Source organism: Diabrotica undecimpunctata, chromosome 9, assembly GCF_040954645.1.
Source record: "Diabrotica undecimpunctata isolate CICGRU chromosome 9, icDiaUnde3, whole genome shotgun sequence".
Taxonomy (NCBI): Eukaryota; Metazoa; Arthropoda; class Insecta; order Coleoptera; family Chrysomelidae; genus Diabrotica; species Diabrotica undecimpunctata.
In genome coordinates, this window is record NC_092811.1 from 87,299,740 (window position 1) to 87,315,416 (window position 15,677).

The 15,677-nt window shown below is 34.4% G+C and overlaps 1 protein-coding gene across 2 annotated transcripts in view; it reads right to left on the minus strand.

Moving 5' to 3' along the window:
- The window catches only part of LOC140450231 (lysosomal alpha-mannosidase-like), a 142,641-nt gene that overhangs the window by 64,328 nt on the left and 62,636 nt on the right, over positions 1 to 15,677 (minus strand). For both annotated transcript variants that reach the window (XM_072543741.1, XM_072543742.1), the window contains exon 7: positions 8,475 to 8,611. In XM_072543741.1, the coding sequence (XP_072399842.1) occupies positions 8,475 to 8,611 (137 nt within the window). The remainder of the gene's footprint in view (positions 1 to 8,474; positions 8,612 to 15,677) is intronic.

Genomic DNA, 15,677 nt, shown 5'->3' on the forward strand with positions numbered 1-15,677 from the left:
TATTATTTTTTTATTAATATTATTATCATGGTAAATAAAACATATGCGTAAGTTATGTATATTGTCATTTTTACATACTTATGAATATTGCATTTTAATTTGTATTGTATTAAAATATTGAATTATGTGGCAGTGTATTGTATTGTATTTTTATATTAATAAAAAAATTAACAATGAATTTTACTGCAGAGTATGTGTAAAAAAATTCCTTTTATACATATATGAAAATAAAAATATATATTTTCATTAAAATATTCATTCAATCCTTCATTTACTTACTATACTCCTATTACAGGTCAAATGTTTATATACAGCGCAACGATGCGCCATATACCTGTAAACCTAATTCTTTTTCTATTTCTGCTCTTTCTTACCTATAGCATTACATATGTAATGATTATGCAGATTGACTCCCATATAAATTTGTAACGACGAACGCGTGTATAGAAGTATAATTTCTACCGGCAGTCCCACCGGACTGCCACACCCGTTTTTTTTATTTCAAAAATCCTTTATAAAAGGTATAATAATATAAAAGAACCCTTCGGGCTACATTACAGAACGGCATCGGAATGGCTCTTCCATCATCAGTACCGTAAAATGGGGTGAATAGAAACAGTGGGATGAACTTTCAAAATAGTTTTATGTCACATTTCAGGGGGTAAAAAGGGGTAAATTTCTGGTTGCAAGTTGATAACACTCTAAATTTGAAGGGAAAAATAAGTTTATGTGGTTGGCAGCATTGAGAGTCAGATTAATAGACTGCCGGAGTGATGACGTCTTTTTATTGACATCTGTCAGTTTTACTTTACAAACAAACTTTGTTTAGTGTGGATAATTTGTATTTTTCGTTATTTTTTCATTTTTTTTACAGAATCTTTCCGTTTTATGCAATATCTAAATATTCTAATATTACAATTGTTAGTACAACAATTTTACAAGGTTGTGTAAATAATAGAGCATGTTGTTTTATAAAAGTAGCAATAAAATGAATTTATCAGTGAAGTAAGATTAGAATGTCTTTAATTTAAACTTTTTAATTATATTTCATAGAAATATAACACCGACTTATGATGGTATTATTGTAAAAACACTATACTTAAGAAGAAAAAGCAGCAGCAGCATAACTTTACATGTAAGTATTATATCATGTTATGTTATTGATTTGTACTATTTTTTAGTGTTATATACCTATAAAAAGGATAACATACTTTAGGAATGTATAAATAAAACACTTTCCTATTTTCAGAATGTTATTTGAGGTTATGTCACATATTTAGGATGTGTAGGGTGAATAGAAATACAGTTACAGCTGTTTCTATTCACCCCACAAATCCAAAAATCCTTATTTTTTTTGTTTTATTAGTGGTAAATAGGAATGAAACATGATAATTAGTTTAGGATACCTATTATGCTTGACAAAATATCTAACATACTTATTTACTTTCAGCATGCTAAGGAATTACAAACCTGTGAAACCGACAAAAATACAAGATCTAGAGGTTTTTCAGAAAGCTGTAGCAGAGATAGCCAATGGTCTCAGCCTCAGAAAAGAAGAGAGTAAATTTGGCATCAACTATAGTGTTATTTATAGACATTTCAGAAAGGGTGATCAGCTAAAAAAGAGAAGGGGACAAACCACTTTGACTGAAGTGAAGGAAAAAACTTTTGTGAGTCGCCTAATTATTTGCCGTGAATGGGTCGTTTACTCTGAGACCCGTTTATTCCATTGAGTCGTTTACTCTGAGACTTTTAATTAAAAATTCGCTGGAACGCCAAGGCAAGACTAGGAAGCAATTTAAAGACAATTTACCTGGTCGGGAATTTGTCTACTCTTTGTTGAAAATGCACCAGGCTAGTTTGTCATTCAGATTATGCCAAAACATAAAACGAGCCACAGCAGCCATCTCTCCGGAAACAATTAATGAATACTTTGACAGACTTGGAGTAGAACTTGTTAACATTCAGAATGACGGTATTAGATTTTTGTTTTGATACAGTGCAGCAACAACCGCTGATACGTATTTCGACCTTCTTAGGTCTCTTCAGAACGGTATAGTCACTGCTCTGAACCAAAACAAAAATCTCTCCCGTCCTAGACAATAGTTATTAAAATAACTATATACGGACGTAACTACGCCTTTTAAAAACAAAAAGAGAAATCAAACGATTTCTACTTAGCGAAACCGAATTCAAATCTTAACCACTGTGTTTCCTAAAATTTGCGAAACAAACAGCTGGATGAATTACTCGGCAAGGGAATCTAAAATTGCATTCCACAAGCCGTTCATCCTAGTCAAAATTCGTAGTGAATTCAGTTTCTCGTACTTCCAATGAAGTAAATAACAAAACAGAATGACGGTATTAGATTTTTGTTTTGATACAGTGCAGCAACAACCGCTGATACGTATTTCGACCTTCTTAGGTCTCTTCAGAACGGTATAGTCACTGCTCTGAACCAAAACAAAAATCTCTCCCGTCCTAGACAATAGTTATTAAAATAACTATATACGGACGTAACTACGCCATCTAAAAACAAAAAGAGAAATCAAACGATTTCTACTTAGCGAAACCGAATTCAAATCTTAACCACTGTGTTTCCTAAAATTTGCGAAACAAACAGCTGGATGAATTACTCGGCAAGGGAATCTAAAATTGCATTCCACAAGCCGTTCATCCTAGTCAAAATTCGTAGTGAATTCAGTTTCTCGTACTTCCAACGAAGTAAATAACAAAACAGAATGACGGTATTAGATTTTTGTTTTGATACAGTGCAGCAACAACCGCTGATACGTATTTCGACCTTCTTAGGTCTCTTCAGAACGGTATAGTCACTGCTCTGAACCAAAACAAAAATCTCTCCCGTCCTAGACAATAGTTATTAAAATAACTATATACGGACGTAACTACGCCATCTAAAAACAAAAAGAGAAATCAAACGATTTCTACTTAGCGAAACCGAATTCAAATCTTAACCACTGTGTTTCCTAAAATTTGCGAAACAAACAGCTGGATGAATTACTCGGCAAGGGAATCTAAAATTGCATTCCACAAGCCGTTCATCCTAGTCAAAATTCGTAGTGAATTCAGTTTCTCGTACTTCCAACGAAGTAAATAACAAAACAGAATGACGGTATTAGATTTTTGTTTTGATACAGTGCAGCAACAACCGCTGATACGTATTTCGACCTTCTTAGGTCTCTTCAGAACGGTATAGTCACTGCTCTGAACCAAAACAAAAATCTCTCCCGTCCTAGACAATAGTTATTAAAATAACTATATACGGACGTAACTACGCCATCTAAAAACAAAAAGAGAAATCAAACGATTTCTACTTAGCGAAACCGAATTCAAATCTTAACCACTGTGTTTCCTAAAATTTGCGAAACAAACAGCTGGATGAATTACTCGGCAAGGGAATCTAAAATTGCATTCCACAAGCCGTTCATCGTTGGAAGTACGAGAAACTGAATTCACTACGAATTTTGACTAGGATGAACGGCTTGTGGAATGCAATTTTAGATTCCCTTGCCGAGTAATTCATCCAGCTGTTTGTTTCGCAAATTTTAGGAAACACAGTGGTTAAGATTTGAATTCGGTTTCGCTAAGTAGAAATCGTTTGATTTCTCTTTTTGTTTTTAGATGGCGTAGTTACGTCCGTATATAGTTATTTTAATAACTATTGTCTAGGACGGGAGAGATTTTTGTTTTGGTTCAGAGCAGTGACTATACCGTTCTGAAGAGACCTAAGAAGGTCGAAATACGTATCAGCGGTTGTTGCTGCACTGTATCAAAACAAAAATCTAATACCGTCATTCTGTTTTGTTATTTACTTCGTTGGAAGTACGAGAAACTGAATTCACTACGAATTTTGACTAGGATGAACGGCTTGTGGAATGCAATTTTAGATTCCCTTGCCGAGTAATTCATCCAGCTGTTTGTTTCGCAAATTTTAGGAAACACAGTGGTTAAGATTTGAATTCTGTTTCGCTAAGTAGAAATCGTTTGATTTCTCTTTTTGTTAACATTCCTCCATAAAATATGACGAAACTAACTTATCTGATGAATCGGGCCAAATGAAAAAAAATCTAGACGAGAATGTAAATACCCTGAAAGGGTGATGAATTCTACTTAAAGCTCCACCTCAGTTATGTTTTCTGCTACTGCTGATGGTGAAATTTTAAATAGGACCAAAAGTGGTTGGTTTGACAATTTCTGTTTTCAGATTATATCGAAACCATCACACTTCCATTTTTTAGACGATATGACGGTAAAAATACTTGATCGGAGACAACTTAGCTAGCCACCTGTCACTTTATATCATACGAATGTGCTTAGAGAACAATGTTCATTTCATATTTTTACCAGCAAACTCGACGCATCTAACACAGCCGTTAGATGTAACATTCTTTCAGCTAATGAAAATTGCATGTCGGGCAATCGTTGCTGAATGGAAAAAAGGACCTGGCAGATATGAAGCTACTACAGACTTTACAACCAACAAAACAACAAATCAGGCAAAGATCAGGAGTTCAAGACGTCATCGAAAGAACCACGACGCTTAAGTGGAACTGGGCAGGGCACTTATCCAGAACACAAGGCGGAATGGTATAATAATATTATGGAATGGAGGCCCAGAAACTATAAAAGAAGCCGAGGACGACCACCGACTAGATGGACCGATGATATAAAACGTGTAACGGAAAACTGCTACAAGCGGCCCAGTGTAGAGAACACTGGAAATAACTGAGGGGGGCCTATGTCCAGCAATGGACGTTTACTAAAAGTTTCCTAGTTTACTAAAAAACTATGTGAAGCGTGTAAATGAGAGAACATAATTGCTGGTTTTAGAAAATGTGGTATTGTGCCTCTTTGTCGCAATCAAGTACTAAAGATGTTACCATCTTTAGATGACTCAGGAGGCACAACTCCTTTCGCTGCTATTGACGACACTTTCAAGGAACTCCTGAAAGTTCTCAGACAACGAAAAACAACTGCACCTCGCAAAAAACATGTAAAAGTTTCTCTTGAGCCTGGAAAAAGTGTTTTTGTGGCAGATTTTCCAATTCCAGAATATCCAGTTCAGGTCGAACCTACCGGTGTTGCTTGTATAAGCACTGAAAATGGAAGTCATATTATGTCTAAAAATAAAATAACAAGAAGGTCAAAAAATAAATATGGAAAAGTAAAAAAAAAATGTTAATTCCTCATCTGAAGAAAAGTCAGAGTACTTTCCTCAAGATAGTGATCCAGAACTTATTTTATCTGGCATCGAAGAATCTGATATGGCAAACTATGCTTAAGAACTTGACAGTAACCTCCAGGTTAATGACTTTACAATTGTGAAAGTATATGGGAAAACTAAAAATGTATTTCGAATGTACATTGTACATTAGCAAAATCTGTCGCCTTGAAGATAATGGCTATGTTGGAATTTTTTACAAGAAATCAATTTATAACAACACATTTTTACCAACTAAAGAAGAGTACTTTTTCCTAAAGGACGATGTAATGAAGAAACTCATGAACACTCTCGTATGAAAACAAGCATTAGTTTCCTTGATGATCTCAGTAACTTTCATCATCCAGCCCCATTTTCACATCCATTGTTGGATATAGGCCTCCTCCAAACGTCTCCAGTTCTCTCTATCTCTAGCTGCTGCAATCCAGTTTGTTTCTATTCTCCTTAGGTCGTCGGTCCATCGGGTGGGTGGTCTGCCTCGACTTCGCTTGTCGGTTCTTGGTCTCCACTCCAATAATCTCTTCGTCCATCTTCCGTCTTCCATTCTAGCAACATGTCCAGCCCACCTCCACTTTTGTTTATTGATTCGCAGTATAATATCGTCTACGCCAGTTCGTCGGCGTATCTCCTCATTTCTCACGCGATCTTTCAAGGTCAGGCCGAGCATTGATCTCTCCATTCGCCTTTGTGTTACCCTCAGTTTTTCGGCAGTAGCTTTCGTTAAAGTTAGGGTCTCTGCTCCGTAGGTCAAGACTGGTAAGATGCATTGGTTAAATGCCTTCCTTTTCAGGTGAATTGGGGTATTTGTTTTAAAAATGTCTCTCATCCTTCCATATGCCGCCCATCCCAACGTGATTCGTCTATTTAACTCGCAGGTTTGGTTGTCTCTGGTTATTCTAATTTCATGACCCAAGTATGTGTATTTATCGATTAATTCTACCTTGCTGTTATTGATCTGTATCTCTTCGCTGGGAACCATATTGGTCATCATTTTGGTTTTCTCGAAATTTATCTCCAGCCCAGTTTCTTGTAGTATGTAGTAGTAACTTTACCATCTATTAATTAAATTAACTTGACTAGCAATGATCCATTTTGTCATTTTTAATTTGATATTTGTCATTTATAAATTGATATTTACATTACATAAACAAGTGTTGTTTCTTTTGACAGTGCTAACTGTTTCTATAAGCCCCACAGGTTTTGCAGTTGAAATATACTTGGAAAGTAGTGTTTGTTTCTATTCACCCCACTCAATGGGGTGAACAGAAAACAGCATGTTTAAATTTTTTTCCTTGTACTTAAAAGAACAAAACAATGGTGTAGGTTTGTAGAGGCCCATTACAAAAAAATCTTTTTCCTTGTCGTTTGTAATTATATTTTATATTACTAATTATTTAAAAAAATAGAATCGTAAATCTGAAAGTCTTGAGATATAGACGTCGGTGAAGAGGCTTAGTAACTTTCTAAAGTCTGTCTTTGCGGATTAAGAACGGGTTGTGAAGCCAAGGGCGACTCATATTAAAATCAATGTGATATTTATTGCTGGTGACTGAATGGTGTCAAGGTACCAATCGTAAATGGGATATTTAGAAACTAGGCGACAGCCAGTTGTACTACCCAGGAATGCGCGGCATTAATATTACGCGGGCATGCGCGGTTCTGCTCGAACGCACCAGATATTTCCCTTTCTAATTATGGAAACTAAATGTGTTAATAAAAAAAAAAAAGTAATAATAGTAAGAATACGGTTAAGGTAACTACAAAAGACTTTAAAGACACTGCTAACGAAGCCATAAGTATTAAGTCCGGGAACTGACAGAGTCAACTCCGCTGAGAAGGTTGATTTAATGGCTTATGAAAAGGTTAGTGCAGACCAAGTTCCAAAAAAGGCTGAAAAATTGGGTTAAAAAGGTTAAATCTTCATACAAGCCTAACGCTGTGTGATTAAGGCAAAGTTCGGCTGGACTCTAGATTATCTAGAGACAGTCCAGACAAATTAAATGATGGAAATAGCCACGCAGAAACCTAAGAAATGATCATGATTATGGTGGCTATAACCTAAATGACCAGCTGGTATAGTGAATTTTAATTTCCACAAAGATCAAATGAACCTTATAAAGCTAAAGCAGTAGAAAGTTTTATTATTAAAACCGTGGGGAATACTGTCAAATGAAGCCAAAAAACCCCAAATAAGCAAAGATAACTTGTTGTGACGTGTGATGACAACATGAACGCACAATAGTTTAGGGAAATAGTTCCTAGTCTAAAATCCTTAAAAGGCGCAATCCTTCAGGCTAACACTTGGAGCGAAATCTTTTAAAGTTTTGCGCATGTACTGTCTATGTTATCAAAGAAAATGGGGCTAGGTTAGAGCGTTGATTAAAATATTGGATTAAATGGCCAAATATATGTCCTGGGAAGACAAATTCGTTAAACTTCCCGTGCTCGAATCAGTATCAATAGAGTATTATGACCCATTTCGGCATCCCTGCTTTATCAGACACTGAAATAAGACATAACACTCTATTGATACCGATTCGAGCACGGGATGTTTAACGAATTTGTCCTCCTAGGCCATATATTTGGCCATTTAATTCAACAAAACAATAGCAGCTTTTGCTAAAAGATTTAATGTTTTACACATTTCGTATAGTCCAGGGGATCGAAAACAATATTATTAAATCGTTTTCGTTTATGGCCACCAAGGCAGGTAGTACCTCTGTACGCTAACCAGTGCAGTGGTAAAGTTTTAGGAGACATTCGTTGAACTTTCAGAGTTTAAATTTGTATCAGCCCGAGTGTCTGTAACGAATTTGTCCTCCTAGGCCTAATATTTGGCCATTTAATTCAGCAAAGCGATAGTAGCTTTTGCTAAAAGATTTTATCTTTTACATAGATACGTAATCTTATGGTATACATTTTTTTTTGAATAAAAAAACGTTTGAAGAAAATTCTGTTTATAAACAATGTTCATATTGACAGTGATAATGGCACAAATTTAACCCACTTATTTATAATATGCAAAATGGCAGAAAAGTCGGCAGTGTTAACAACCTATAAAATGATCTAGTAAAGATTGCACTTTAAGATTTCCGTTTTTTAAAATCTTGTAATACTTTTTGGGAAGAAAGCACTTTGATTTTGTATGGTCATACAAATATATACGTGTCATAAAATATTTTACATGCTTTTGTTCAAACGATACATCTTAATCAATATTAACAGATCTTACCCTTTTATCAACGTTGTAATCTGGACTTTTTTTGTCGTCGATAATTGGCTCGTCTGAACATAACAAATCAAAACAGAATCCTCTGGGAGGTGAATAGACGTTGAACATGGATCCAGTAAATATGTTACTTTTTTCTCCTAAAATTAAGTTAAAATAAAAGAAATAAAGTAGCAAAAGTATGTTTCTAGATGTTGAACCGAAGAGAAAAAGTACACAATTACAACAGATACAAGTTATACGTTAGGCGTTAATCCATGTTAGGTGTTAACATATATATATATATATATATATATATATATATATATATATATATATATATATATATTATTGTGATATTTAAAGTCTTGGTGCGCCAAGCAATAATTAGCTAATTAATTTTTTTGATTAATTAAAATTATTTAAATGATATGATTATGACTCTATCACAATTTTTAATTCTTTTATCTCAGGGTTAAATTCGTGCTTCCATATCTATGCTATTACATGTGAAAGGTAAGGTCCAGAGAATACCGGAATAATAAAAAAAACACATATGATCTAACACTATATATTGAAATAAAAATAATGAAATAATTCACACTCAAAAGTTTTCAATAAACAAATCTCATATAAGGATTCTCAAAATTTTGTTCTCCGTACGTGAACAATCAAAATTTATGGTACAAACAATATTAATTGAAAACTCAAAATCCCAAACTATTCTAACTCTCCTAATCAAAATATTTATATCCTTTCTAAATTACGAGTAAAAATTGTGTTATCAATAAAAGAAAAAAGAAACTGCAGAAAACAAAAATATCTCTCTCTGATGATGAGTGGTCCAAATCCTTGTTCCTTGTAGACTGTATTATCTCCTCTCAACCGCTCCCTATGTAATCAGCAATCTTACAACAGATTGTTGCAAGTATATCGTCCTTAATGATCTCCTTCAAAAGCAAAAATCATTCAAATTATGATAGCCTTTCTCCTCTCGATAAACTGAATCTCTCGTTGGCCCGAGTGAAAAATGACTCTTGGAATATCTTCTCTTTACGATAAACTGAATCTCTCGTTGGCCTGAACAGTGACTCTTGGAATATAAGTAGGAAAATATGACTTACAATATTTTGCTGCTTCAGCTTCTGTCAGATACACTAACTCCACAAAAACTCACTAACATTCACCACTACTGCTTGCTACTTCTTTGGAACCACCAGAGAACAATCACTGTTCCTCTTACAGACTTGGAAAATCAACTGACTATATCTTTTCTCTCTCCTCAATCTCGCTAAACTTTTTCCTACATACTAATCCCACCTTTTTCAATCTCCGCCAATCACAACTCGTCACAATTCCCCCATTTTTTCATTTCGATAACAAACAAATTTTTACCTATACTTATAAATTTCCTAAAACTTATTTACAAATAATATTTTTCTATAATTCTTAAAAACTAACAAAAACCACTTTCTATAATCCCTTCTATTGTCTTTAATCACTGCACTAATGTATTTTGAAAAACCCCGTTCAATTGTCTGTGGCTTTCACTTAAACTTATGCGGGTCACTCAAGTATAACAAAGAAATAAATGCAAAGCTTACACTTTGTTTAGTACAGGAAATCCAAGGATTTAATAACTTTCCTTCTCCGAAATGTTTGTTGGATATTATCCTACTTATCTGAATTATTTTAATGTTTTTGAACTTTGAAATATTTTTAAACAAACCAATATTTTTCTCGATTTTACATATCATAACAAATCCCCGCCATTTGATCTGCCGAAAACTCTTTGTTAAATTTTAAAAATGACAAAAGTTTTCTAGGATCAAATTATTTCACTATGTTATTAAAATCTATTCATGATATTGATAGATGTCGTGAATGTTGAAAATACCCCGTATATTTCCTGTCTCTATGTGCGCTAATTCATAACTATTTACCCCATTTTCCGTATTGACCCTATATGGACCTTCAAATATCGGCATCAATTTAGCACAAATACCATTTTGTAAATTCGACACCCTCAGTGCCTTCACTAAGACTTTATCTCCTTTCTGGAATTTGATCGGCCTTCTTCTTCGGGTTCTCTCTTGTCTTTGGAGATATTTCTCTCCACTTCGTCTCAATCTTCTTTGAACCAATTCGATCACTTCTTCGTATTGTTTGGGGGCGGTGTCTTCCCACGGTCTTGTAGGCATTGTTCCTTTCATTATATATAAAGGCGTCTCTTTGGTAACCGTATTTGGAGCACAATTCAAATAGGTCTCGATCTCAAACACTTTTCTGTCCCAATGTCGATGATGTTCTTCCGCGGCAATTCGTAGAAATTTTGTGACTTCTTGTATAAAACGCTCCGATGGGTTGCTCTGTGGATGACGGATGCTTATAAATTTTGTATCGATGCCTCTCTCTTTTAATTCCCTTTTAAAACGTTCGTTCCTAAAATATGTCGCATTGTCCAATAAAATATTGTCTGGTCTTCCCACCGTTTCTATAAAATTGTCTATCTTCCTAAGTATTTCAATTCCTTTTGTGGTTCTGCATGCGTACAATTTAACATATTTTGAGAAAAGATCCACCATCACTAATATGTGTTTATTCCTTTGAGTTGTTGGTATCAAATCGCTCAACATATCAATAGCAACAATATCCAGTTTCTTCCGAGCTACGACGTTTTTTGTGACGTTTTCATTTTTAAAGTTCCTACTTTTACACTTTTGGCATGTCACACAATTTCGAGTCACCTCCTTGGCTATTGTATAGTCCTGTCGACAAATGTAGTTCTCCCTGAACATAAGCCACACCTTTCTACTTCCAATATGTCCGTTGTCACAGTGTAACTTTAAAAAAACTTCTTTTGCCATTTGCTCCGTGATTACATAGAGTTCTTTACCATCAACCCTCTTAAAATATAGGTTATTTTCTTGTTCAGCCCTTTGCTTTTCTCTTTCATTCAATTCTTCCTGATTTTCCCTGATTTTGGCCAACGAAAATAAGCCTGCTTCTTCTCTCATTATGTTCATGCCTACGTGGAGAGTTTTGTGATCCTCTTTGCGGAATTGTTCATCTCTCGTCAACGCATCAGCCAAAATATTGTCCGTTTCTTTGATATATTTAAATTCAAAATCATATTCTTGGAGTAAAAGAATGCCCCTATGAATTCTATTATTTACCAACCTATTTTTCATTATGTGTATCAACGCTGCGTGGTCCGTTTCAATGGTGAATCTTGCCCCAAGTAGGTAAAAACGTAATTTGTTTACACAAAATAACACACTGGCAAACTCTAATTCAGTAACGCTGTATTTTCTCTCATACGTTTTGGTTACACGGGAAACAAAACATATTGGCACCTCTATATCGTCTTGTATCTGTGATAACACCCCTGCAAATTTTTTTATGGAAGCATCGGTCCTGAGAATGAAAGGTTGCTCATATCTTGGGTGGTGCACTCTTACAGCTGTGGAAAACGCTCCTTTTAAATTTTTGAAAGCGATTTCTTGTTCCGTTCCCCATTTCCATCTGACATTTTTCTTAAGTAATGCTATTAGCGGTATTTCTTTTGTACTGAGGTCTGGTATCAGCTTTTTGAAATAGTTTACCATTCCTAAAAATCCCCGCAAAGTTTTTAAATTGGTTGGCCTAGGGTAGTTGTTTATGACTTCGATTCTATCTTCTGCAAGACTAATCCCTTTTGTGTCTAATTTGAATCCTAAATACAATACCTCTTTTTGGAAAAACTGACACTTTTGAATATTTAATTTTAATCCGGCTTGATCAAGTTCTTCGAGAACAGTATGAATATGTCGTAGATGGCTTGTTATATCCGGTGAGAAAATTAATAAATCATCTATGTAATGTACAACAAATTCTCCATGCCTATTTAAAATTGTGTGTAATGCGCGAACCAAAGCAGCGCATGCACTTTGTAGTCCAAATGGTACTACCCTAAATCGGTACACCACTCCGTCGATAGAAAAAGCGGTATAATTTCGACACTTTTCTGCCAAAGGTATTAACCAAAAACTGTGTTTCAAATCGATTTTGGAGAAAATGTGTGATCCTGTGATTCGTCCAAAAATGGCTTCTATGTTCAAAGGCGCTTCGTATTGCGCGATTGTGTGCGAATTAATGTTTCTTGCATCTAAACATAATCGCAAATCACCATTTGATTTTTTTACGCATACTATCGGGTTGATATATGGAGAATCACATCTTTCGATCACCTTGTCTTTGATCATATTTTCAATTTCCTGTCCGACGCTTTGCCTGTATTTATACGGGATTGGATATGTTTTCGATTTAAAATTTTCTAAGTTTTTAACTTTAAAAGAATGTTCATAATTTTTAGCCACTCGGCTTTCTTCATTAATAAGATCTCCATAATTTTCTAAAATCTTCTCTATTTCCTTCTCCATGTTTTCTCCACATATTATTTTTCTTTCATCCTCAGTTTGTTCACATGTGTTCACTGTCCGTATTACTTCTTCACAAAATTCTGGATTCTCGTCCATAATTGCCATTTCTTCTCTGTCCTCTTCCGTTATTTCTTCTTCTATTTTTTCTTTATCTTTAATTTCTATCTGGTATTCCGAGCACCATTTTTCGGCTCCTTCCATTTTTCTGCTTATAACTTCCTTTTTTTCCTGCTTTCTTTTCGAACTCTTCTTCTTTTTTTTTATTCTCTTTTCCTCTTCGGGTTGATTTTTTTCTTGAGCTTTCGATTTATCCTCTACCGTCATATTGATTTCTTTATGTTTTTCTTGTCCATTTATCCTTTCAGAAAATTTTCTCCTGTCTGTTTCCTTTTCTTCTTCTATGTTGTCTGGTTCTGCTCTGATTTCCAGTTGATTTTCCGAAAAATTGATGGTGATATGTTTTTCACTCAATTCATCAATTCCCGCTATCATATCATGATTTAGATCTTCGATCACCACACATTGCATAATATAGAATTGGTCTCCCACTCTGATCCGTACTCCTAAACCTTCGTTTACTGTCGTCAATTTTTTATTATTTGCACCCACTAAAGCCACCCTCGGAATCTTATACACAAATCTGTCCATATTTAATTCTTTTACTAGTTTTTTATTGATTAACGAAATTTCCGATCCAGAATCAATCAGAATTTTAATCGCTTTATGTTTTATAAATGCATCTAAAAAAATTAGACTGGAATTAGAATTTTGTTTTTCGTTTCCCGCCAACTGTATAAACTCTCTCGGGTGACAAAATATACCGGAGAGTTTTTTACTTTTGTTTAGTGGATGCCTTATTGAAAATCCTGTCTGGATTCATTGAATACTTCTTCTTCCTCTTTTTCTATTGCTACATGATTCATCTCTCTTCTGTTTTGTCGTTGGAATCTCTGATTATTTCTATCGTCCCTTTGTTCGTTCGTATTCCTATTCGGAGGATTTTGTGCATCTCTATTCCTGTTGTGATTTTCATTTGTTCTATTTTGTGTATCATTCCGTTTATCGTAATTTTGTTGTCTATTGTAATTATTGTAATTTCTCGGCCTATATTCGTTTGTTGATCTGGGATGTCGGTTTCTCTGGTCATAATTTGATGAATACCTTCTTTCCGGTCCATTATATTGGTCATGTTGTCTTCTATTTCTCATTTCTTTTCTTTTCGCTTCTTTTAATTGAAGGAATTGGCACAAACTATCAATATCTTGATAGTTTCTCAAAATCACGTGATCTTCCAACGTTTCCTCAAAATGTCTGCTGATCATTTCTACCAGCTGTTCGGTAGAATATTTGTATTCTAGATATTTTGAATTGTTATATATCTGCAAAGCATATCTTTCTTCAGATATTCCCATTTTTTCGTGATATTTTCCATTCTGTAGCTCTTGGTTGATTTCTCTCTGTTTATTTTTCCCCCAGAAATAGTTGAGAAATTTATTTTCAAAATCTGTCCAATTTTCAAACTCATCTTCCTTGCTTTCATACCATAACGCTGCTCCTTCTTTCAAATGGTTTCTAATTGTTTCTTTGCAATCGTCAAAATATCTAATATGTTGTAATTTGGTTTTCAAATTTTTAACAAACGGTACTGGGTGTGTTTTCCGAATATCCCCGCCAAATTGTATTTTCGACTCGCTTGTTCCATGGATGATAACTTCTTTTCTCTCTACCCCTCTTAGTTCAATTTCTGCCATTTGTTTTTCATTTTGCTTTAATCTTCTTTCTATTTCCTTCCTGTCTTCTTGTAGCGCCATTTCAAATTTTTCTTCTAACTGTTCTAATTCCTTTTTCTGGACAGTCTTACTATCTTTCATTTTAGTTTCTATTTCTTCTCTCTGCATCTCTAGTTCCTTTCTCTGGCAATTTTGTATCTCCTTCATTGTATTTTGGATATCTTTAATCTCTGTCTCTTGTTTTGCATTCTTTATGGTTATTTCTTCTATCTGTTGTATCAGTTCTTTCTTTATCCCCTCAACACATCCTTTAATTTCTTGTTCATAGTTTTCCAAACGCTTCTCTATATTCCTGTTATTTAGTTCTATTGCTTGCCTTGTTTCCCGTTGGTTTTCTTCCATTGTTTGTTTCGTTTCAATTTGGTTTTTTTCCATTTTTAGTGATGTTTCTTGTTGATTTCTATCCATTTTATCCATTTTCTTTGATGTTTCATTTTGGTTTTTCTCTATTGTTTGTGTCTGTATTTGCATTAGTTGTAATATTTTCTCTATTCCTGATAATTCTTTTTTCTCCTCAACTATTGTAACATTTCCTTCATTATCCGATCCTTCTTCAACAATTGTTTCCTCTTCTCTGTTATCCTCCTTCCTTTCTTGCATTTTGCTTTGACTCCTTGTGGTCGACATGTTGTTTCTTTTCGTTAATGTTTTTGTCCCCGCCAAATGTGAAATTTTACAACACTCTATATGTTTCAGAACACGACAATATTTCTCCCCAAATGTATTAAATTTTCACGACAAATATCAAATATGCAATCAGTAAAATTCAAATAATTCAAAATAAATATCAAATGTACGATTGGTAAAGAAAATAAAATCAATTAATTCAATAGCAGTAAATATCCACTAACTACGATCAATCAATAAATCAAATTTATATTCCCTGGAAAAATTGTCAAAATACTTTCAAATTCAAATTCCCTCAATGTTATATGTTTTTATCTCTGGATCACCTGTACTTATTCCAGATCTCTTTCCCTTCCTTCAAATGTAAAGCTGCGATATTTTCAAGCCCC